This window comes from Vombatus ursinus, unplaced genomic scaffold, assembly GCF_900497805.2.
Source record: "Vombatus ursinus unplaced genomic scaffold, bare-nosed wombat genome assembly UNPS02014832.1, whole genome shotgun sequence".
NCBI classification, from domain to species: Eukaryota; Metazoa; Chordata; class Mammalia; order Diprotodontia; family Vombatidae; genus Vombatus; species Vombatus ursinus.
The window spans coordinates 25,861,853-25,888,561 of record NW_020954610.1 but is presented as its reverse complement, the minus strand read 5'-3'; the positions used below and the strand labels follow the sequence as shown (position 1 = coordinate 25,888,561).

Below are 26,709 nucleotides of genomic sequence, written 5' to 3'. Positions count from 1 at the left end.
TATAGAATGCACATTTTTAAAAACAATTTTTATTTTTATTAATGCTTTTTATTTTTATATAAAATTAATTTCCAAATATCTCTCTCCCTCCCTTATTCAGTGAACCATTTTTTGTAACAAAGATTAAAAATGAAAATAGTAAGAAAAAAATTCAGCAAAACTAACCAAAACCTAGGTGGTATCTGACAGTATATTCAATATTCTACACCCATAGTCCTTCTACCTCCACAATGAAGGGTGATATTATAGGAACATAGATTTAGAGCTAGAAAGGACCTCAGGGGCCATTTAAGTCCATCTTCCTCATTTCACAGATGACACCCAGGGAAGAGGAGTGACTTGTACAAGGTCACATCATCAGAGTGGGATTTGAATCCAGGGCCTTTGACTAGAACTAATATCTTTCCACTGCATCAAGGAAGTACCTGCATTTATTTCTTATTACACAAATGTTTTATATTTGCTATCTCATCTAGACATCTCCATGACTTAAAGTATCTAATAAAAAGACAGAAGCTGATCTGTAATTCACTCAAACACATAATTATTATTTGTCTTATATGATTTAGAGCAAGAAGAAACCTTAAAGGTTACTTAGTACAAGCTCTTCATTTTCCAAATGGAAAATTTGAGATGGAGAATGGGGGAGTGAGTGAACTGTCTAAGGTCCCATAGGTATTAAGTAAAAAAAGTCAGGATTCAAACCCAAGTCCTCTGATTCTAAAGTCAGTATCTAAATTTACATATAATTTAAATATGAATATAAATTTGCATGTAATATTCACTGTGCTGGATGCTAGCAGAAGATACAGAAAAAAACAACACACCATAAGTTAGATCTCAATGAATCTAAAATCCAATAAGAGTACTAGGACCTAGACACAAATTACCATGAAAGAAATTAGTACATAGTAAATGCCTAAGAACAGTACTAATGATGTTATTAGTTGAGATATGGGTGAGATCACCATGGGCTGTAGAACCTAGAAAAGAAAGTTCTTGTCACCCAAGTCCTTGGTACTGTCAAATGGTTAAACATCAGAAACTGATGTGACTTTATCAGTGGAAATGACTTTAAAACGGAGGTATTAACATCTGCTTTGCCCCTGTGCCCTAAGTATCATGGGAGCCTTCTGATTTGCAGCTGAAATACTCCATAAATGTTGTTTCCCACATTAGAATGTGAGCTCGTTGAAAGCAGAGACTGCCTTACTTTTCTGTTTATATCTTCAGAGCTTTGTACATAATAAACAATAAATGTTTCATTTTTTCATTCATAAGGCCAGCCTTAATGACATGTATGTTGAGCCTTGAAGGCTGGGAAAAATTTTTCCTTCTAAGAGATGGTATGAGCAAAGATACAGAGATAGGAAAATGTAGTAAAAATTCAGGGAATGGTGTTTAGTTACATTTGGTTATAAGACTATAGAATGTATGGAGAGTAGAGTGAAATGACTAGAAAGATAGTTTGAAGCCAGATTGTTGCAGTCTCAAATGCTAAGTGAAGGAATTGAGTTTTTAACTTGCTAGGTAGTGGGGGTGCTATTGAAAGGTTTTTGAGTAGAGGAGTAATAATCAAATATTCACATTCAAGAAACTAAGTTGGACTTTTGGTTAAGATGGTAATGTGAAAGTTCCTGGTGGAACCTAACTCTCTCAGAAATGCTCTGGCAATGATTTAAAAGGGCATAAGATGGAACAAGCATGAAGAAAACCAAACAAAAATACTAGTAAGCTCTTTCATTCAGTCCAGTACCATGTAAGAAGATGGCTAGAAGCCTGAGGGCACGCAGAGCAGACTGCATTGGGGGAAGTGGAAGCCAGTATGAGCTCCTCTGGTAAAGAGAACCTGAAGCCAGTGGGATATAGGCCCTGGTCTGTTAGAACATCAAGAGAGGACAGAGCCAGTCTCTGATTGGTGACTGTGTGGGGAGATATGTCACTGAATGTATGCCTCAATGTACTCCAAAAAGCCGGAGGCTAGTACTACTACACAAGCCACAGCAGGAGACAGAACCAGCACAGCACCAAGCATTCCATATGCCAATAGCTGTCCAAGAACCCTGAAGCCTGTGTTCTATTAAAAGTCATTGCACTACGTAGAGCAAAGTCACCTAAGGGACTTCTAGGAGATTCTGTGAGCATAATTTCTGATCAGGGAAAGGACTGAACTCTAATTTAAGGATTATGTTCAAAGAAGGATACTAATGCCCAGCTAAACTACCAAGGAGAATAAAGCATAAACTAGGGTGTAGTTCTCACCACCCCATGCAGAATTGTAGCAGCACCAATAGCTTCCAAACTCCAAAGGTGATAGTATATAATATAGAGTGCATACCCTGTCTAGCAGTACAAGAAGCAGTATGCCCTGGCCCTGGCACAAGGTCCCCATCTAAGATAAAAGATCAGAAATGTGAGTAAACAGAAGAAAATTCTTCATAAAATGAAAAAAAAAAAAGGAATTAGGAGATAAAACCAGAAGAGGGTAACAACAATGAGTACAAGTAGAGCCTCAGAAAAGAATGGCTTGGTCACAAGAATTCAAAGAATGGCTAGAAGAAATGACTCAAACAATAGCAAGTGAAGTTAAGTATGCAATCACAGATCTTGAGGAGAAAAAGTGGAAGGAAAATAAATAGCTTAGCATAGAAGGTAGGTAACAAAATCCAAGTAGTGGGGGACGAAGCCAAGATGGCAGAGTAAGAGCACTGACTTGTTTGAGCTTTCCCCCAAACCCCTCCAAATACCTGTAAAAAATGGCTCTAAACAAATTCTAGAGCATCAGAACCCACAAAAAGACAGAGTAAAACAAATTTCCAGCCCAAGACAACCTGGATGATTGATTGGAAAGGTATGTTGTGCTGCGCTGAGAGCACAGCAGTTCAGCATGGGCCCCTCAGGCAAAGACCAGGCCTCAGTGAACCTGGAGCAGGCCTCAGGGGACTGAATCACAGGCAGCTGTGACAGTTTCCAGACTTCTCAACCCACAAATGCCAAAGACAACTTAGAAGGTCAATAGGAAATGTCTGTCAGACTGTGGTGAGAGAGGAGCTTGGTCTGACCCCAGTCCTTGTACAGCCCTGGGAAGGCGATTGCTTCTAGAGCTCTCAGTCCACTGATGATGGGGAGATCTAGCAGCTGATCAGAGAGGGATTGCAGGGATCTCTTTGCTGGTTCTGAGGCAGGATTCTTTTGCTGTGCCAGTGCTTGGATCTGGGTCACAGTATTAGGTGGTGGTCTTGGGGCGGTGAGGAAGATTTCTCTTTCCTGTTTACCTTTTCATGTTTCCCTTGAGTTTTGTAATAGAAAGTTAAGTTTTCTATTCAGCTCTGGTCTTTTCATCAAGAATGCTTGAAAGTCCTCTATTTCACTGAATATCCCTTTTTCTCCTGAAGGACTATATTTAGTTGTGCTGGGCAGGTGATTCTTGGTTTTAATCCTATCTCTTTTGACCTCCAGAGTATTATATTCCAAGTCCTCAGGCCCCTTAATGTAGAAGCTGCTAAATCTTGTGTTATCCTGATTGTGTTTCCACAATACTTGAATGGTTTTTTTCTGGCTGCTTGCAATATTTTCTCCTTAACTTGGGAACTCTGGAATTTGGCTATAATGTTCCTAGGAGTTTTCCTTTGGGGATCTCTTTCAGGAGGTGATTGGTGGATTCTTTCAATTTCTATTTTACCCCCTGATTCTAGAATATCAGGGCAGTTTTCCTTGATAATTTCTTGAAGGATGATGTCTAGACTCTTTTTTGGATTATGGCTTTCAGATAGTCAAATAATTTTTAAATGATCTCTTCTGGATCTATTTTCCAGGTCACTTGTTTTTCCAATGAGATATTCCACATTGTCTTCTATTTTTTCATTCTTTCAGTTTTGTTTTACAAATTCTTGATTTTTCATAAAGTCATTAGCTTCCATTTGCTCCATTCTAATTTTTAAGGAAGTTTTTTTTTTTCTTCAGTGAGCTTTTGGACTTTCTTTTCCATCTGGCCAACTGTGCTTTTGAAGGCATTCTTCTCCTCATTGGCTTTTTGGACCTCTGTTGCCATTTGGGTTAGTCTATTTTTTTAAGGTGTTATTTTCTTCAGTATTTTTATGGGTCTCCTTTAGCAAGCTGTTGACTTGTTTTTCAAGATTTTCTTGCATCACTCTCATTTCTCTTCCCAGTTTTTCCTCTACTTCTCTTACTTGCTTCTCAAAGTCTTTTTTTTTTTTTTGGTTAGGCAATGGGGTTAAGTGACTTGCCCATGGTCACACAGCTAGTAAGTATTATGCGTCTGAGGTTGGATTTGAACTCAGGTCCTCCTGACTCCAGGGCTGGTGCTCTATCTACTGCGCCACCTAGCTGACCCTCAAAATCCTTTTTGAGCTCTTCCATGGCCTGGGACTGATTCTTCTTTTTCTTGGAAGCTTTGGATGTAGGAGCATTGACTTTGTTGTTTTCTTCTTGTTGTATGTTTTGATCTTCTTTGTCACCAAAGTAAGATTTGATGGTCTGTGTTCTTTTGTGCAGTTTGCTCATGATCTCCGCCAATTACTTGACTTTTAAACTCTTTGTTAAGGTGAATGTGGAGAATGTACTGTCCCAAGCTTCAGGGGTTTTGTGCAGCGGTTTTCAGAGATACTTCTAGGGACCTGTAAATTTTCAGTTCTTCCAAGGTGCTATGATCAAGGGTGAGGTGTTTACTCCTTTCCTGGCCTGTGGTCTGGTCTATGAGTGACCACAAGCACTCTTTTCTGCCTTAGTACTCTGAGGAGGATTTCCTCTCCACCGCCACCACAAACTCCACCAAGCCAGGGTTCCTCCTTGCCCCAGGACAGCCACCCAGGACTGTGATCCAGATCCAAACACAGGCATGGCAAGAAATTCCTGCCTCAGCACCTGCAAAGAGATCCCTGCAATCCCCCTCTGATCAGCTGCTCAATCCCCCTACCATCAGAGGGCTGAGAGCTCTAGAAGCAACCACCTTCCCAGGGCTGCACAAGGACTGGGGTCAAACCAAGCTCCTCTCTCACCACAGTCTGACAGACATTTCGTATTGACCTTCTAAGTTGTCTTTGGCGTTCGTGGGTTGAGAAGTCTGAAAACCACCACAACCGCCCGCGATTCAGTCCCCTGAGGCCTGCTCCAGGTTCACTGAGGCCTGGTCTTTGCCTGAAGGGACCATGGTGAATTGAGGTCCTTTCCCAGCCCAGCACAACATACCTTTCCAATCAACCATCCAGGTTGTCTTGGGCTGGAAATTTGTTTCACTCTATCTTTATGTAGGTTCTGCTGCTCTAGAATTTGTTTAGAGCCATTTTTTGCAGGTATTTGGAGGGGTTTGGGGAAAGCTCAAACAAGTCACTGCTCTTACTCTGCCATCTTGACTCTGTGCTCCCCCCCATAAAGGTATTTGAAAAAATTGGTATTTGAAAAGAGGATTTCAGCCTAAATGAAGATTAAATAATATGATCCCAAAGAAGATGTGAATCAAAGAACAAATCATAGAAACAATAGATAATATAATCAAAGAAAATGATACAAACTTACCAAAACTTTGGGGATGAAGCTAAAGCATTTATTAGGGGAAAATCCATACCTCTGAACATTTTCATCAATAAAAGAGAACAATAACCAATCAACTAGTTGAACTTGCAATTAAAAAACAAATATGATACTGATACTTAAGTCATGGATAGACAAGGTAGAGAAAGAAAACTATAGATCAATAGCTGTAATGAACATTGATACAAAAATTGAATAAAATATTAGCAAAGACTGCATTCTACTTAAAAAAATCCAGTATTTAAAAACACAGGAGCAAATGGACTGTTCCTTAACATGGTAAAGAATATTTATCTGAAACCAAGATTTTTATTGTCACTATTACTGTTTGATATAGTTCTGGAAATGCTAGTTATAGTAATAAAACAAGAAAAAATTGAGGAACTAAACATAGGCAAAGAAGAAATAAAATTGTGGCTTTTGCAGATTTCATGATGATTTACTTAGAGAACTCTAGAATTCAAATACAACTAATTAAAACAATATCTTTAAAGTAAGAAGGTATAAAATAAACCCACTAAAATCATCAGACTTTCTGTATATTGCCAACAAACCCAATAAGAAAGCAGAAAAAGCAATTCTATTAAAAATAACTATAGAACATAAACAGTATCTGAGGGTCCACTCACTAAGACACAAGATAGGAATAACATGAAAATAACTACAAATCACTCTAAAGAAATAAAAGAAGAAAAATAAATAGTGAGCTATTAGTTGTTCATATTCAGTCCCAAGGGGTTACTTAACAGAACTGGGAAAAATAAAATTCATTTATAAGAATAAAAGTTCAAGTATCTCAAGGAAATGATGAAAACTGTTGGAAGGGAGGAAGCTTAGCAGTAGCATATTTCCAACAATACTACAAAGAAGTAATCATAATGAGGTAGTGATTAAAATTTTTTTACAAATCAATCAATGTAACAGATTAGGTATGCCAAATCCAGAAGCAATCAAGCATAGTAGCACAGTATTTGATAAAACCCAAGTATACCAACTACCAGGATTCACTATTTGACAAAAACTAGTAGGAAAACTGGATATTAGTCTGGTAGAAATTAAATTTAAATCAACATCTCACATCATGTACAACATAATAAGTTACAAATGGATAAATGATTGTAACACAGGAGACACCAATTACGCCAATTGTTAGGTAGGAGGCCCTGGAGCTTTTGGGCTCCAGCTTCTAGCAGGTTCGCTCTTGATCTGGGCAGCCAGAAGGACAGGAATGGAGACATGATGAGGGTTAAATAATTAATTTATTCTTCTTTCAGTGGAGCTGCTGATAATGGGAGCACCAACTCCTACAGATCCTAATTATTGTTCTCGCCGGTGCTGATGAGAACATAAAAAGTAGGAGCACAACTCCTATGTAACCCCTAAGACTTAATGGGTGCCAGTTGAGGCAAGCACAGAATTACACTGTCACATTCCTCCCAAACCCTGATTGGGGCAGGTCAAAGCACACACAGCATTTTTGCTGGCACATTCCCCAAATCCCCACTTACTGACCAGTGCTCACTTTATTCATAGGAGAGCACACAAAGAAGGCAATTTGCCAGCAATAGCCTCTAAAGTTTACATTAACTTTAGCAATATCATGATGACTTAGCAATACATTAGTAATTGCATTAACTTTAACAATATCATGATGATTACTGCACAGACGTAATAGGTTATTTACAATGTGAAATCCTGGGAAGTAGTAGATTTTTATGGCCATGGATCTTGGGACCTAGTATGTAAAAAAGCATAACAAAATCTACCTTACATACAATAATCTAAATATAAACGGTCATATCATTAACAAATTAGAAGAGAAGAAAAAGCAGTATCTATCACAACCATAGTTAGATGGAGAATTCTTAACCAAATAACAGAGAAAATCGCAAGAGATAACATGGACAGTTTTGATTACATAAAAATGAAAAGTTTTTGCACAAATGAAACCAAGCTAGTTAGAATTGGAAAAGAAAGAGTTAACTGGGAAAAATCTTTTTACCAATTTCTCTGATAAAGGCCTACTATCAAAGGCGTATAGTGACTTGGTTCAAGTATATGAACATGAGAGTCATTACCTAATACATAAATGATCAAAGTATATGAACAGATAATTTTTAAAAACCCAAGCTATCAACAATTATATGAAAAATGTTTCAATAATAAGAGAAATACAAATTAAGACAAATCTAGGATTCCATCTAACACCTGGATTTGCAACAATGGCAAAAAAGAAAATGACAAGTGTTGGAAGTAATGTGGGAGGACAGGCATATTAATGTGCTATTAGTAGTGCTATGAACTAGTTCATCTATTCTGGAAATCAATATTCAAAGTTAAATTGAATGGAGAGAATAATAATAGCTATCACTTATATTATGCTTACTATATGCCAGGCATTGTGCTAAGCACTTTACAATTATTAGATCATTTGCTGCTCACAGCAACCCTAGCAGGTAGGTGTTATTATTATCCTCATTTTATAGATGAAGAAACTGAGACAAACAGAGATGAAGTGACCTGCCCAGGGTCACACAGCTAGTAAATATTTGATTTGAATTCAGGTCTTCCTGACTCCAGGTCTACCCACTTCATTAGAAAGGCAATCTACATGAATATTCAAGTCAATGTGGAGGATAGCAGAAGATGGAGCAGCCGGCCAGAACAAAATCCAGGTGATGAATTCATTAATAAGGGAAGGAGGATGCCCTACAGTCTAGTAGACCACATCAACAATGATAGGGAGATGTTTGAAGAATTGTTTGAAGCTGCCTTCAAATACATAAAGGTTGTTGACTTAAGTAGAGAAGTAGTCTGAAAACAGCAAAAAGGGGCAGCAAGGGTGGGGCAAAAGACTGTCAGTGTATCCATCTCACAATGAGACTCTAGGACAGTGGTTGAGGGAGCAGTCCCTACTGGACAGGATCCCCGGGGATGTCTCTCAGAGGGTAGCCAGGTTTCAATTATTGCTTGTGGTTAGAAGTAGCAGTTGAAAAAATTCCAGTGTCTAGGGATTCCAAGTCATAACTCCTTTAAGACTACTTAGTAGCGGCACTCACCACACTTGCATACTTCATTAAAGGGAATCCTTGGACTGTTTCACAATGTCACATGAGAACAATGTCACATGAGGTTGGTAGTGATAAACCTCTTGGCTGAGTGTCACTGTGATCTAGATACAGGTTTATTTCATGTTTTCCCTTGTTTTTCTGTTCAACTCAGCTCAGTTGCATCATTTAAGTATTATGTTACTATCTCTTATTAAATATTATGGTTTTGGATCTACTTGTACCTGCACCTATCAAATGCTTCCATTTTATTTTAGGTTTTTAATAATTCTCTGTATTGATTTTATGTTATTTTGTTTAAGTTCTATTGTTGTCTTTTGTTTTTAAACCAGCCATTCCTGCAAAATATCAGTCCAATACAGAACCCTCCATTGTAAGAGAAAAATTGTTAAGCAAAACAGAGTGACACAATGACCATATTTAACAGTGCCATAGTCCTCCACCTCTCTCCCCAAAGGATGGATATGTGTTTTATCATTTGTTCTCAGAAGTTGAGTTGGATTTTTGTAATTAATCAGAGTATATAATGCCTCTATACCTGCTACCTTGCCTACTACTAGGAAACTTTTCTGGTTATAACAATACCTACCGAACTGGCTCTCCTGCAGTTTTGACACTAAACTATCTGGCCCTTATTAGCTACTCAAAATGGTTTTCCATCAGCACAGTTTTGATTTCTCCTTGTTAGTCTTCACACCAAACACCAGCCCATTAATCCACTCATTTCCTGCCATCACTGTCATCATGCTGGGCTCTGACAAATTTAAGAATTTAAGGAAATTCCAAAGGGCAGAATGCAAAGAACTATTAGAGAGAAAAAGAAGATGGAAAGAACCTACCTGGGAAATAACGGAAATGAACAAGATAAGAAGGAGACCACAGGAAGAGATAGAAAAGGAAAAATATTTTTTTGCCTAGAGCCTCAAAGAATATAGTCTTTGGAGATCCTGTTGGAAAGAGAATGCTAGTCATAAGTAAGAGACAGACAGACAAAGAGAGACCAAAACAGCAGGAGACAAAGAAGGGGAGAGAGAGAGACAGAGACAGAGAGAGACAGAGAGAGAGAGACAGAGACAGAGAACTGAGCAGGGTTTGGTTTATGGATAAGCTTTTAGAAGTCTTTTTCAGGCTTTCAGAAATAGAAGGACGGTATAGTAGTATGATACAACAGCCTGACATTTTGGAGTGGTTACAGAGTTTTTCTTATGGTAGTCATACATACACCTTCTGATAGGAAATTATAATCAATTCTCTTTCACAAATTAACTTCAATATTTCTAAGAATGCTGGGCTAGTCAAGACTTACAAGGATTTCTTTAAAAATTACTGAATCCTAGGAGGAGTAGTTTTTAACAGATAAACATGTGGCCAATTTAAAAGATGTGATTTCTTCTAGGGTTCATATTAGCAAAGCCTCTTCCTGGGAATTACCACAAGGTAATTTTGTTCTTAGAAAATTATTTTGTAAAATTAAAGTGAATGAGCCCCACCTGGTGGCCATGGTGGTAAAATGCAGCTAAGAACTTGGCAAATGTTTCTAAAAAATGCTAAATAGGTTTTTCTGTAATTTTTATAGAATTCTAAATCGAATAATACTTTAATTGCATTTGGAGGAAGTGCTACTTAGAAGAACCTTACAATGAATTCTTTTCTAAAGTGAAGAAAATTTTTGTAACATAAAAGATTGAAATTCAACTGATTATCTACTATGTGGAAAACACTGTTACAAAAGTTAGATTAAGGATTGCTAACCTAAGGGCTGTGAGTTCATTTTAAAAATAGTTTAATAAAATATTTAATAAAATTAAAAATTCATAATAGTTTAATAAATTTATTTCATTATAATTGGTTCCTATATAATCTTATATATTTTAATTTTTGCATTCAAAACTGTATCATTAGAAGGAGTCTATAGTGTTTTTTCAATCAGACTGCTAAAGTGGCCAATGACACACACAAAAAAGATTTAAAACCCTGGTTTAAATAAAGCATGATCACTACCCTTGTGGAGTTTAGTTACCACTTTCAGTTTTTGTATCACAAAATCTAGCAATTGATATTTCATGTATTTGTTTTATCTTCCAAGTGTGTGCAGCATATCTCAAAATAAGTGCTCTATTCTCCTATTCTCTTTCTCTTTCCCTTCCTCTCTCTCTCTCTCTCTCTCTCTCTGTTTCTGTCCATCTCCCTCTACCTACCTACATTGAAAGTTTCTTGGACATAAGGCCTCTCTGTCTCTTCTATTTTCTTGGTGACCCCAATAATCTTATCATTTGCACAGAATAAGTTCTTAAGACATATTAATTAGTGAATACATTAAGTTAATTAAGTTAATACACATTAACAACCCCTTTCCTCCTGATTTATTTGTTGCATGATTTTTTGGACTTTTGTAAATCAGGCTTCTGACAGCAAAGCACACATGCAAGGAAAAATACTAAGCGTTGTTTATTAGGAAAGATAATACAAATAAGAAGCAGTACATGGAGGGCTGAATCTGGGTTCCAGTCCTGCCTCTGCCACACATTGTCGTTTAATCTCTCATCCCAGTCAGCTGATGCAGAGAAGGTGCAGCTCTGCTTGGGTGGAGGGAGTTTCTCCCTGGGAACATCCTTTACTGATGGTAGATCTGGTTAAAAAAATACAGGTAAAAGAAACAAAAAGAGAGACAACCAGGTTTTAAGAAATGTCTACACTTCTTGTGGGCAGACAAATGACAAGATAACATTTTCAAGACCAATTAGAAAGCTTACAAAAAGGGAGACAGAAGGAAAGATACAGATATATAGAAATATCTATATAGCTTGATTTTAGAGGAAATTTAGATCAGAAAGCAATTATAAAGAATTCTTTATTTTGTGCTTTTTCTTACTACTGGGCCACTGATAACTGCAGGGTGCCTCAAAAGTCTTAGTGTATCTTAGAACTGCACCACAGCATATCTTACATAATGTATACTCAGTGCCTTGAGCATAATAAGTACTCAATTTTGCTGAATTTGCTGATGAAGATGATGATGGAGCTTGTATCTTCTTATCTTTAGAGAGTTAATATTTGGCTTTGCACAAATTAGCTTTATTTCTCTGTAAGACCCTCTTCTCACTTGACTTTCCCTATCTCTCTCTATAACATAGGTGTTCAGCTAATACCTGACACTAATTTGTCTTATAAGGATGTTATGATGGTTAATGGAAAGAAATCTAAAAAAAGGTTTCATATCAATTGGCCTTCCTAGATTCCTAGAACAACCTTTACCTTTATTCCCTGATTCAAAGATTAAGACTCTTTAAGGTTACTTTGAATAATCACAGAGAGCCTTGGAACTGAGTTCAGGGTCACTGTTCCCCTGCAGCCACAAGCTTTGGTGTGATAGTGCATCTCCTTGCCCTGGGACTGAGACCCAGGACTGCCACCAGATCTGAGTATGGGCAAAGTAACAGAGCCCTATAGTAACAGGTATCTATAGTCATGTGAAAAAATCATCTACATCACTATTGATTAGAGAAATGCAAATTAAAACAACTCTGAGGTACCACCCCACACCTATCAGATTAGAAAATGACAAATGTTGGAGGGGATGTGGGAAAATTAAAACACTAATGCACTATTGGTAAAGTTGGATACTGATTCAACCATTCTGGAAAACAATTCGGAATTATGCCCAAAGGGCATCATTTTTCTTGTTGTGTGTTTTTTTTTGTCTGTTTTCTTTCATAGCATGATTTATATGGAAATGTGTTTTGCATGACTATGCATGTATAGCCTATGTCAAATTGTTTGCCTTCTCAGTGAGGAAAGGAGAGAGAAAATTTGAAAATCAAAATTTGAAAAGATAATATTAAAATTATTCTTACATGTAATTGGGAAATATATTAAATTTTTAAAAAATATTTCTACTGGACATCCCATTTGAGATGCCTGAAAGGGCAGTTGGAGATGCAAGATTGGAAGTCAACAGTGCATGGTTAGTACCTTTAAGAGCATTAGTACAAACTGATTTCCTTAATGGTTAGAACAATTTACAATTCTACCAATTGTGCACTAGTGTGCCTGTTTTCCCACAGCTCTTCCCACACTTGATATTTTTCTTTTCTTTTTGCTTCTTTGCCAATCTGTTGGGTATGAAATGAGCCTCAAAGTTGTCTTAATTTATACTCCTTTAATTATTAGTCATTTGGAGCATTTTTTCCACATGGCTATTGATTGATAGCTTGCATTTCTTGCCCCAAGGATTGCCTGTTTATATCCTTTGACCATTTATCTAAATTGTTGCATGCCTCTTATTCTTATAAATTTGAATAAGTGCTTTATATGTCTTTGAAATGAGACCTTTACCATAAACTTGCAGCAAAGAACTTACTAGTTGCTTGTTTCCCTTCTAATTTTAGTTACATTGGTTTTGTTTATGCAAAAACTTTTTAATTTTATGTAATCAAAATTGTTTTATCACTTGTTATTCTTCATTGTTGTGATTGGTCATGAATCCTTTCCCTATCCAATGATCCTAATTTCTTCATTGCTCCTCTAATTCATTTATGATGTGAGATTTTATATCTAAGTGAAATATCCATTGGAGCTTATCTTGGTGTATGATATGAGTTATTGATCTAAATCTTATTTCTGCCAGATTGTTTGAAATTTTTTCCAGAAATTTTGTCAACTAGGAAGTCCTTATTCTAATAAGTGGAAGTTCTGGAGCTTTTTGAATACTGTATTGCCAGATTTTTTTTGCTTCTGTATGTTGTGTACCTAATATGTTCCAATTACCAATATCTCTGTGTTTTAACCAATACTAAGTATTTTTTATGGTTGTTACTTTGTAGTATAGTTGTAGTATAGTTTGAAGTCTGCTATGATTAGGACCACTTTCTTCCAACTTTTTTTCATTTTTTTTCTTTAAATTCTTGACTTTTTTATTCCTCCAGATGAATTTCATTATCATCATTTTTTTCTAGCTCTATATGGTAATATTTTGTTAGTTTGAATAGGCAAATTGATTTAAGTAATATTGTCCTTTTTAATTACAATGTTATGGTCCTACCATGAGCAATTAATATCTTTCCACTTATTTGGTTCTATATTTCTTTAAAGACCTTTTAGTGGCTGTATTCATATTTTTCCTTTGTGTATCTTGGTAGGTAGTATTTTATATATTATATACATTATGCAACAAAAAGAGGGTGACAGGAGAGGAGTGTGCTCAGCACCGGTGCTCTATATTTGATGTAATCTGCTTGGGCTCTCCTGTTTCCTTTTTTCTTCTTTTTATCCAAATCCCAATCACAGGTTCCTGTATCTTTATTTACTTTTAAATCCCCTCTTCACAATCCCCATTCTGACCTTAGCACGTTTTGCTTATTACTAATTCCTCCCTGAATCTACATTCCCTTTTATTCTTCTATCTTTTCTTCCTGTTCCCTTCTGTTTCCTTGTTGAGTATAATTTATTTCTTCATCAAACTATTTCTGTGAGTCTGTGTAGGTGTTTTAAAACTTTCTTTGAAAGGTACAGATAAAACAAGATTCAAGTGTTGCCCAGTGCCCCCTTTCCTTGTTTGGATAGACTTCTTCATTTCTCCAGGCTAAAACATCACTAATTTCTTCAACCAATCTTCACATAACATAGATTCAAGGTGCTTCGCCATTTTAGTTGCCTGACCCTTACCCCAGCATGCCTGACAATTCATTTACTGCTTGGAGAAGGCATGGTATGAGTTTACTTTCTTTACTCCAACAAGTTGTGAAAAAATGAATCAATAATTCTATTTATTTCAGCTGTGGGCCCCTAGCCAGAGAACCACTTTGACAAAGGAGCATAAATTTAAATCTCTCTCCTGTCCAGCATGCCCTCGATGGCCTCACTCACTGCTTTTGAGAAGGGATACATATAGCTTAGAAATGCAGACATTCTTACAATTTATCTACTTAAAGGACATAGTAAAACCATTAGCTATGAAAACTTTTAAGAAACAAAAATAAGATTGGGAACATAGATGCTACCCTTTAGGAGAATCAGTCAATAAACATTTATAAAGTGCTTACCATGTGCTAAACCTTTGCAATACAAAAAAAGATAAAAGTCATCCCCTGCTCCAAAAGACCTCATGGTCTGATGGAGAAGACAATGTATAAACAATATATTTATACTAGAATGAAGGGAAAGAAGTGAAATAGAAGAATTGTTACCTTGGGTCTCTGGTCAAAAGGGGTTTCAGTGGCACAATATCCATTTATATCCATGATCAGCACACAAAGCCCCAAGCCTGGAATCCAGTGCTGAAGATCCCAAGGCGGTATTGCTTTCCTTGATAGCTTTTATTCACCCAGTCTCCAATTCTTGTGCTTCTCATGTTGGCTATTGACTCTCTCTTGCTTCCTCAAGTCACTCTGGTTCTGGCATACTCTTTTTCAGATCTTGGGTGACTCCAGCTGTTCATATACCTCTAGGCTGGGAGGTCAGATCTATTAGTCACATCAAAGCCTTCCCACTAGTCCCCAGGTTATGGTCAATTCCCCAAAGGATTTAGGAGGGGGAAAATGGTGGGAATCTGCCTATACCAGCAGGTATCCATCTCTAATATCCCGCTTTCCTTGGTAATGCCAAGACAGTGCTTATATTTCCATCTGAAATACACACATGAATGACAAATGTTGGAGAAGATGTGGGAAAATTGGCATACTAATGCACTGGTGGTGGAGTTGTGAACTGATCCAACCAATCTGGAGAGCAATTTTGGAACTATGCCCAAAGGGCTCTAAAATCATGCATACCCTTTAACCCAGCAATACCACTACTAGGTCTCTATCCCGAAGAGATTTTTTTTAAAAGGAAAAGGACCTAAATGTGCAATAATATTTATATCAGCTCTTTTTTCAGTGGCAAAGAATTGGAAATTGAGAATGGCTGAAAAAGTTGTGGTGTATGATTGTGATGGAATACTATTGTGCTATAAGAAATGATGAACAGGATGCTCTCAGAAAAACATGGAAAGACTTACAGGAACTGATGCAACGTAAAGTAAGCAGAACCAGGAGAACATAGTATGCAGTAAAAACAATATTGTATGATGATCAACTGTGAATGACTTAGTTATTTCCAGCAATACAAAGATCTAAGATAAGTCTGAAGGACTTATGATGTAAAATACTATCCATCTCCAGAGAGAGAACTGATAGATTCTGAATGCAGATTGAAGCATATCATTTTTTACTTTCTTTACTTTCTGTGGGGTTTTTTGTCTGTGTTTTTTTGCACAACATGACTAATGGGTAAATATGTTTGCTTGCCATCTTAGGGAGGGGTTAGGGAAGGAAGGGGAAGAGAGAATTTAGAACTCAAAATTTTAAAAAATGAATGTTAAAAGTTTTCACATCTAATTGGAAAAAATAAAATATTAAAAAATTTAAATGAAACACATTATTAGGCAGGAGGTACCACTGGAGCTTTTGGGCTCCAGCCTCTAATAGGTTCACTCTTGATCTGGACAGCCAGAAGGACAGGCAAGTAGACATAACAAGGGGTTAAATAATTTATTTTCTCTTCTTCTCAATGGGGTTGCTGATAATAGGAGCACCAACTCCTACAGCTTCCCCTAATTATCTTCTCGAAGGGATGGGTGAGAATAGGCGGGTAGGAGCTCCAAGTCTTACAACATCCTCTAAGTCTTGATGGGGGCCAATTGAGACAGGCATAGCATTCCAGTTTGTGCATTCCCCCTAAGCCTCAATGGGAGCCAGTTGAGACAAGCACAGCATTACACTATCACATTTCCCCCAAGCCTTGATGGGGACAGGTCAAGGTATATGCAGCTTTCAGCTGGCATATTCCCCAAATCCCAACTTACTGGCCAATGCTCACTTGATTTACAGAGGAGCACAAAAGAAGGCATTTTGCCAGCAATAGCCTCACAAGTGTACATTAACTTTAGCAATATCATGGTGAATCAGCATAGCACAGGCACAGTATACTGTTTACAACTAAAGTCAAATGTTTACATTTTCTCATCATTCTATCTCACTGTGCAGTTACAGTAGAAATTGTTTATAGTCATGGATCCTGGGAACTATTATCTAGGATCCTGGGAACTATTATTGAAAAATGAGTAACAAAATTCACCTTACATACACACACATACTTTTCAAACATAATAATACAAATGTAATTATGGTCACTTACAGAGCACTTAAAACAGAATCTCTTTTTGTCATTTATGTTTAAGCAGAAACTAGCTCAATTGTGCTAATTATTCTTCCTTGTCACTGGTAATATTCAGACTATAGATTTGACATATTATTACAAGTATACAAATAAAACAAGCAACTGACAAAAATGTAACAATGAATTAAAGATATAAATATTCCAATAATTTAATGGAAAAAATGGCATTCTCATTAAATTCTAAAAAGGACTGTTAATTCTAACCTTCCAGCTTTTATTTTGCCTGACAGCATTTTAGATCAATAGGAACTATGCAGGCCATTAGTGTTTCCTTGTATATCATGCTATAGGGAGGTCATTAATATATCATGACATAATATAGGACCATATCATAAGACAAGAAGAAATGAATTCTCTAGGATATTCTGTGTGGCTTTGAATTACCAACAACTCACTGGACATTAACCACAGGCATTCATTCAGGAAATGTCCTATCTACAGCACATGTCAAAGAGATAGAATTCCTATGGAGAAGGGCAAGTTAGAGGTATTTTGAATGATATACCTGGATTATTTTCAATAGCTTCAGAACCTAAGAACTAAGAGTGTAAAACGAATTCTTCTCTTTGGTGAATTTTTGTATATCTTTTTCCTTTTGGCTAATTCTGCTTTTCAAGGTATTCTTCTCTTCTTTGGATTTGTGTGCCTCTTCCCATTTTGACCTATTCTGTTTTTTAAGGTGGTGTTTTCTTCAGTATTTTTTTTGTGCCTCCTTTACCAAGTTGTTGACTCTTTTTTCATGATTTTCTTGCATCATTCTCATTACTCTTCCCAATTTTTCCCCTATTTCTCTTACTTGATTTTTAAAATCCTTTTAGAGCTTTCCATGGCCTGGAGCCAATTCATATTTTTTTTTTATGAGGCTTTGGGTTTAGGAGTTTTGACTTTGTTGTCTTCTTCCGAGTTTGTGTTTTGATCTTCCCTGTCACCAGTTAACTTTCTATAGTGAGGATCCTTTTCTGCTGTTTGCTTATTCCCAGCCTATTTCTTGAGTTTTAACTCTCTGCTAAAGTGGGGCTCTGCTTCAGAAGTGGCACTGTCCCAAGTTTCAGGTTTTTTGTGCAGATATTTTCAGAGGTAATTCTGTAAGTTTTCACTTCTTCCAAAGTGATATGATCTAGGGAGAGTTGTGTTTGCTATTCTCTTGCACTATGCATTGGTGAGTGACCCCAAGCACTCTTTTCTACCTTGAAACTGGGATCAGGGTCCCTGTTCCCCTGCATCCACAAGCTCTGATGTGCTAGTGCACCTCTTTGCCCTGGGACTGAGACCCAGGACTACCACCAGATCCAATTATGGGCAAAGTAACTGAGCCCTGCTCCCAATGCAAGCAAAGAGACCCTTGTAATTTCCTTCTGACTAGCTGTCTGACCTCCTTACTGTCTGTGAGCTGAGAGGTCTGGAAATGGCACTGTTGCCACTGATTCAGTCACCATCAAGGCCTGTTCCTGATTTGCTGGGGCCTGGTCTGCTGATTTGGCCTGCACTGGACTGTACTCTACTTTCACCCTGGTGCAACACAGCTTTCCTGCTGAACATCTAAGCTGTTTTGGGCTGGAAAATTGTTTTACTTCTTTTTATGGGGTCTGCCACTTTACAGCTTGTTATGAGTCATTTTTAAAGGTATCTGGAGGGTTCTGGGGAGAGCTCAGGTGAATCCCTGCCTTTTCTCTGCCATCTTGGCTCTGCCTATTTCCAGTACAAATCTTAAACTCAACATGTTCAAAATAGAATTCATTATTTTTCCCCTTAAACCTTCCTCCATTTCTACTTACTCTACTACACTAGAGGGCATCATCCCAGACCCTCAGACTGGTAAACTAGGAGTCATCCTCAACTCCTCATAATCTCTCACCCCCTCCATATTCAATCTTTTGCCAAGACCTTTGGTTTCATCTTTGCAACATCTCTTGAATGCTTTCCCTTCTCTCCTCTGACACTGTCACTACTCTGGTTTAGGATCTTATCACCTCACATCTGAACTATTATAATAGCCTGCTGGTTGGTCTCTCCCCATTTCAATCCATCCTCCATTTAGTCACTGAAGTGATTTTTCTAAAGCAAAGTTCAATCATATCACACACACACACACCACTCAATAAAATCTCTTTCCTGTCTTCTTACAACTTATGCCCCACCATGTACTCTTCAATTTAGTGACACTGGCCTCCTTACTATTATACAAACAAGACACTCCATCTGTCAGCTCCAAGCATTTTCTCTGGTTCTCTTCCATGCCTGGAGTGTTCTTCTTCCTCATCTCAATCTATCGACCTCCCTGGCTTCCATTAAGTTGCAACTAAAATCCCATCTTCTAAAGAATGCCTTTCCCAATCCCTCTTAATTGTAGTCCCTTCCCTCTGTTAGTTATTTCCCATTTATCCTACATATAGCTGGTTTGTACATACTTTTGTTGTCTCTCCCATTAGATTGTAAGTTTCTTGAGAGCAAGGACTATTTTTTGTCTATTTTAGTATCCCTAGTGCTTAGCACAGTGCCTGGCACATAGTACACACTTAGTAAGTGTTTATGGATTGATTGAATAGCAATACCAATACTGGGCCTATACCCCTAAAAGATCAAAAATGAGGAAAACGAATTTGTACAAAATATTTATAGCAGCTCTTTTTTTCTAGTAGCAAAGAACTAGAAACTAAAAAATGCCCATCAAGTAGGGTATGGCTAAAAAAAATTTGGTATATGAATGTAATAGAACACTGTTTTTGCTAAAAGAAATGAAATGTCAGTTTCAAAGAAAGTTGGGAAAATTTGTATGAATTGATTCAGAATGAAGTGACTTGAACCAGAACCAATTTATATAACCAACACCAATTTATACCATAATATGACACTGTAATGACAAACAACTTTGAGAGACTTAACTCTCATTTTTGGATCAATGGCCAGCCATGGTTGAAGAAGACTGATGATGAAGATTGCTGTCCAACTCATTCATGACAGAGAGGTGATGTACTAATGTAGAATGAGACACAATTTATACACAGCCAATGTAGGAATTTGTTTTGACTATGCATATTTGTTATTAGGGATTTTGGGGTTTTTTTTTTCTTTTTTGAGTGGGAGTAAATGCTTATTAGTACAAAACAATTAATTTAAAATGTTGGTAGAACTGTTGAAGACATGGATGATTTTGAAAAGAACACACAATACAGTACAGGTTATAAGTCTTTTATTTGTGTCATTTGAATTTATCATGTTCACAAATGAGAATTGATTTCACAACTACCTTTCCATTTTACCCAATTTTTCAATTCTGACAATGATGTTAGTCTGCTTTCTAACATTAAAACCCTTGTCTAATCACAGACAGCTACAATATTCTAAAAATGTTTTCTTGGATATTGCTAAAAAAGATACTGGGCAAATGAGAAGTTTGAAGACTAAAAAGTAGTCAAACAAAATAACTGCTTCATTAGAAACTGGCTCACTCTTCTAAAAATTACAAAAATCTATCTATTCAGTGGAAAAATCTTACCCAGAACTAATTAAAGTCCAGAGAAGAACATCCTATTATAAAACTTAAATTTATCTGGGTTTTTTTTTTTAAGCAGGAACTTAAAAAACCCACCAATCAAAAAAAGTCAACTCTGTTTGGCTAAATCCAGAATAGCATCATATCTTTCAACAAGAGCAAAAGGGTTAAAGTGGAAATTATTTGACATGACAAAAGTCTTACTTGGGACTCCCTTTGATCACTGTGCCATTAACTTCACAGGAGGGAAAATGGTCCTACATTTCCTCTGATATCTCTTGCCCAGTAAATGTCATTTTTTGTATATTAATCTATACCACTAATTTCTGGCTTGGTGCTATTCCCTCTCTTCTGCCCCTAGAATCCTATTCCTAAAGGTGGGAGCCTATTTCTAACACACTGCTTTCTTATCTCTATTACTGCTCAGTAGAACAACAACATGTTTTTTAAAAAAATCCCAACAGTATTAGAATATATTTTATATGGAGGAAGTTTTATTTTAGTTGATTATTTATAAAGGCCATCTTTAGGTAGTGCCCTTCAAACCACCTGATTCACCCTATTACAGGCATCTTAAGAGGTAAAATTCTTATCAGATGGTTCCTCAGGATGAAGTAACAGATATCCATCCTGTCTTTTACTTTTAGTTCACATGATATATAAAGTAATCACATTAGGAAGGGGTCTAAATTATTAGAGAGAATACAAGTGGCTTGAAAATCATTTCTAGAGAATATCAATGGAGCTTGCAGGATGGTGAAAGGGAGAGCTGAAAGCAGAGAGGAGAAGCATGCAACAAGTAATACTCCCTAGTGCAATGGTGTCAAACTCAAATAGAAATGGGGGTGGGTGGCATATTCACTTAGACCATATACTAACATTATCTATGTTTGATTGTATTTACATTTATTTTATTTAATATTTCCCAATCATATTTTAATTTGATTTGGCTGAACTTGGGGGGGGTGCTATGTTTGAAACCTTAGCCCTAGGGTGTCAGTGCTATTTCCATTTGAATACTTTTTCAATGACATGGATACAGAATAGAGATTATGTTTGTAGAGACTGCTATCTAGGAGTAGGTGCAGATGAACTGGAATAGAATCCTGTATCAGAATTAAAAAAACTTTAGTAAATTTTTAAAAGTGGTCAGATACAAAATGGATTCAGTGATGTCATGCTCAAAGTCCTTGAAAAGACAAAGCATAAATAATTAAGCTAAGAATTGCTTATGTGCAGGCATGGTAATATAAGATCCAGGCCTCATACTGTATCATGGATGGGCCAGGAAGTGAGTAGTGCAGCTTATGTTGGTGTGTAATAAAGGAGAATTATGAGATAATCCTTCTAGTATGGTCATTATTGGTCAGTGCACTGTGTCTGCTTTTGGTCTTTATAACTCCATGGGGAAACAGAGAATGTTAGAAAATTTCCAAGAGAATTACAAAGATGATTAAGGAAGTATAGTAGGAGCTAGAGGGGCAGCATGACATATGGGATCAAGAGAAGGACTTGGAGTCAGGAGGACCTGGGTTCAAGTCCTAAACTTGCAATGTGAATATCGTTAAGGTACTTAAACTCTTAGTAGATAATATTTGCAAAAGAATGCTTTGTAAACCTTAAAGGCTTACATACATGTTAGTTGCTAATTGGCATTGGTGGAGTTTCCACACCAAGGATTCCTCACATGGGTTAAATCAGAGGTCCATTAAAAAACCAAACAACAACAAAAAAGACCTAGGAAAGAATGTTCAAGGAATGGATTATTCAGTCTGAAGATGAGAAGGCTAAAGGGCAATTCCATAATAGCCTTTACCCATATGAAGGGCCCTAGTATAAAATATACTGTTATCCTTGATCTCCATTCAGAACACAATTGGGGTGGGGGTTGGGGGGTGGGGGGTGGAAACTGTGTTTAACCTGAAGCATACCTGATTTACATGAGTTGTATTTCAGAAGTATTTCAACAATTCTTGAAGCCTAGGGCAAACTACCCAAAGGAGTTGTAGAATTTCCTTGTTTGAAGGTCTTTAAAAATAGAATAGTTTTCATTCATTGTATTGTTCTGCCTGCAGAGTAGGAGGAATGGACCAGATGGCTTCTAAATGTCCCTTTTACCCACTTTTTCTAAGACAAGTATCTGTAGTCCTGAGAGAATACAAGGTGAAGAGGTTCTTTAAGGCAAAAAAAGCAGTAGCAAGGGCTAGATTAACAAACCATGAGGACCTAAGTGTAAGAACATGAGATAAGTAAAATAAGAGAAGTGCACATATTTTATATCTGGTTAAATTACAACGCAAATGGAAAATTCAAATGCACCACAGAAATTGACTCAAATCTTTCCTGTAAGGGAATTCTATCTTCTTCATCTTTCAGTTAAATGGAATGTTAGAATTGACATCCATTGAAATGGCACCTAATATTCCTGAACACATCAAGGAACATGAACAAAATAGATTATAATAAAGAGATCATTAAATTTACTATGAACTGGGGCATGTTATCTAGTATTGCATATCCAAAACTCTTGGGTTAATTACTTTGCATCCTCTTTTTTCATTTAGAACTCTCATCCAACTGTCACAGTGATGTTAGTCAATGACATAATAAAGCACAATAAAAGCCAGGAATGAAGTCCATATTTATATCATCTTTTCCCAAAGCAGGGAGGCCTCATGCTAGGCCAAGAGTTAAAGGATTATGCTGTTCTCTTTAGGGTTTTCATCCACTTTATTTCCTTTCCTTTCACATACACATGTACGTTATACAGTCAGGCCAACAAAAAGTGGTCAAAATTGCCTAATAGTTTCTTTCTGGAATTTGCTAAACAAAATCTTACAGATCCAGTTTATAACTAAAACAACAAAAATCAAAACAAAACACAAACACAAACCCACAATATTTTGTAAAAAACAAAACAAAACAAAACACACACACCTTAGAATAGTTCATTAGTGCAATTAGGAGGATGTACAGCTAGAGGAAAACTGTACCAAGAGGAAAAAAAACTCACAAAGCTACTTAAAAAAAAGTTGAGCAGAAATTTCATATGCAGAAATAGTTAAAAACAGTATTAAAAAGATTTGTTAACAAATTCAGATTTCCAACTTCTACAAAATTAGGCACAAATAGCATACTAAGTGGCATCAGTGAAACATAGGAAAACTCATGATTTTGATTTCAAAACCAATATTTTTAAGTTTTTCAAAGACACAACAAGGTTTTGAGAAGAAGACTCACCAAGATTTATATTTTATTTGTGTTTCATAAAGGTTTTGTTATATTGCATAGGTCTGAAGATGGTTCTACTTATTTTTTTCTTTGAATCTTTGGGATATTTTCTCTATGGATTCCTGACCAAAAATGATGCTTAAGATAGATCAACATAGTTGATCTTTGTTTTTCTCTCCATATAGGGACACAGGTACACAGTAGAGAGGCATGTTTGTCAGTGATCTAATAAAACTGAATACCAAGAGTATAGAGAGAGATAGAAGCATCTGGGGCCTTTAAAAAGAGTCAAATTACACCCTCTTCCAAAGCAAAGGTAGGTCTTCTTGGTTGACCCAACACTGAATGCTATGGGGTTCAAAAGTCTAGCCCTTAGTCCGTGTGGATGCATAATTTTATTTCTTCTGATCTATTTGTATTTATACTTTAATTAAAAAATTGCATTAAAATATCCATTTTGATAATCTTATTCTTCTGGTTATTTTTCACAAACTGATATTTTGTGAAATTCAAATCAACATGAAGTAAATGGATGTCCCAGACTAGAGCCTGTTAGGACCATGGGTAAAAAGACAAAATGAATACTTCATCTACCAAAATCCTGTATAATTTTTTTTAAAAGATTACTCTCTTATGGTGGACATTATTTTTCAGGGATGAGCTAGACAAGATGGTCACTGAGGTCTCTTCCAACTCTGAAATTCTGTGATTATATAAACCAGCACAGAATATATCATAGGGACTGTCAAATGAAAAGAAAAGTGGGAAGAGACTAGATGCAGAAATAAGAGCTATACTGTGTCTTTGGACAACATGGCACAGTATGAGGCTGAAATACTATGTACCTTGTAGGCCACGATATTTTGCAATACAGTGTTGCAGGCACTATAAGAAAGAGAAAGTAGATATAGACTTGTGTGATGTACCACAGGCTGAGGCTAAAAGTCTACCAACTGAATGTTTTGTTCACATAATCCCATATAAAAGGTGGGTGACTGCCTTCTCTCACCACTGAATTGCCCAGTTGTAATTCAGAGTTTCCATTTGTGTCCCTTCTAACAAAAGGAAGAATTTTCCGAATGGAAGAGATAAAGAGTAAGGGAGTAAAGGAGAGTGCAAAATACATGAGTTTTCCTGACCCCTCTCTATCCCCTGCCCCCAACAATTAATTAGCACACTCTACTTCTTGCAGATTACTTTGTATATACTTTGAATTTCCTTATTTGTGTCCATGGTGTATCCTCCAATAGAAAAAAAATTCCTTGAGGACAGGTGCTCTTTTAATTTCCTGTTGTTGTATCCCCAAGGCTTAGTACAGTGTCTTGCATGTAGTAGACACTGGATAAATGTTTAATTGAATGCATACTATAACCAAAGTCACTCAAGAACTTAGCCAATGCTTTGGCAAACCTTATTCTGGGAAATTATGACTCAATCAATCAACCCACAAGCATTTCTTAAGCACCAACTATGTGCCAGGTACTGTGTAAAGGTCTGGGGACACAAATCCAAAAAAAACCCCAAAAAACAAAAAAAACAAGAGTCCCTGCCCTCAAAGAGTTTACATTCTAACAGGAAAGACAATACAGACATATATAAGTATATACAAAACAGATAAAGGGTAACATTTTGTGTAGGGGTATGGATGGGGTGAAAAAGGGGGAAGGCACTAGTAGCTGGGAGGCATCAGCAAAAGTCACTTGCAGAAGGTGGTGTTTGAACTTCCTCTAGTTATAATATAAAGACACTATTTGAAAATGGAGTAGGACCTCATAAGCAGCAGACCCATAAAAGCAAGTTATGCTTTTGCTCTCTGATAGATTTATCAAGAGTTTAATGTATGGAATTTCAAAATATTATACAGGATCATGATAGGACTTTATAGAATGTAAAACTTGTTAATAGAAAAAAAAAACCTGTTGAGGATCCAGAGTTCTCAAATTCACACTGTACTTAGAAAATAAAACACAGGAAAAAATGACCAGTTGACAACTGGTCTAGTCAGTGGGGGGGAAAAGTACAAATATGTATCTCAGTCTCAAGACCTGAATTCCAGTAAAGCTGAAACAACTGGAACATGTACTGAACTGTTAAGAGTCTGTAACTGCAGAGGCTTCATTCTGGAGAGTTCTTGAACCAGAAAAATAAATGGAAGCTTTCTCTTTCTTTGCTTTGCTTTGTAATACACCCGGTCAACAGAATATTGCTAGCAGCACTCCGAGGGTTAAGAGCATACACAGTGGATGGGAAGCATGGCGGAGAAAAATCACTGCCAGTGCCCAACCTCCTGGGAATCAACAAGTTATTTCAGTTTCTGAAAGGTCCACTTCATGCTCCTATTCAGCCCCCTGAGGAAATTGCATTCCTCCTTATGATGGATGGCTCTTTAGTGACACATCCTGCTGGTCATCTCTTTCTGAAAAAGAAGAATGAGAGATATAATTAGGATTTTTTTTGAACCTGGGTTTCCTTATTTCAATCAGGCTGGAAGCACTGTGGCTAGTTATACATGCCTCATCTCAATGCAGATTACCATGGAAGATTTTACCTGCTCTCTTTCAAACTGGGGCTGATTTGCCCCCATTAGGCAACCTGGGACCTCTCTACTACTCAGGGCTCACCTAACTGGTGGCTAGCCGTGTATGGATACTCAATTGACTTTAGCCCACTAAAGTCAATTGGGGTACTCAGGAGTTTTAATAAAATGAACAAGGCAATTGTGTTTGGAAGGGATTGCACCACACCTATATACACTAATGATTTCTAGATCTAAACTCCCAGCTGTTTATCACAGAAACATAAGATCATAGAACTCGTGATGGCAAGAATCTGAGAGCATTCAGTTCAACTCTCATTTTATAGACGAGTAAACTAAAGCCCATGGAGATGAAAAGTCACCAAAGAAGTAAGCATCAAAGAGAATTTGAACCATGTTTCTCTGACCCCAGACACAATGCTTTTTCCACTAGAGGGGATCTCAAACTGGCTATCTCACTGCTATACTTCAAACTCAACATATTCAAAATGGAATTTTTAAATCTTTTCTTCTAAGTCTGTTCTGTTTTTCATTTCTCTCTGTGTGAGGTACTGCCACTGACCTGGCCTCTCATATTTGAAGCTCTGGGCTTATCTTTGACTCTCCCTTCCCCT

The 26,709-nt window shown here is 36.9% G+C and overlaps 1 protein-coding gene across 3 annotated transcripts in view; it reads right to left on the bottom strand.

Annotated features, from left to right (window-relative positions):
• Positions 1 to 20,058: 20,058 nt before the first annotated feature.
• The window catches only part of MOB3B (MOB kinase activator 3B), a 235,524-nt gene continuing 228,873 nt past the window's right edge, over positions 20,059 to 26,709 (bottom strand). For all 3 annotated transcript variants that reach the window (XM_027839743.1, XM_027839742.1, XM_027839744.1), the window contains one exon: positions 20,059 to 25,975. In XM_027839743.1, coding sequence (XP_027695544.1) covers positions 25,946 to 25,975 — 30 coding nt within the window. In that variant the 3' untranslated portion in view covers positions 20,059 to 25,945. The remainder of the gene's footprint in view (positions 25,976 to 26,709) is intronic.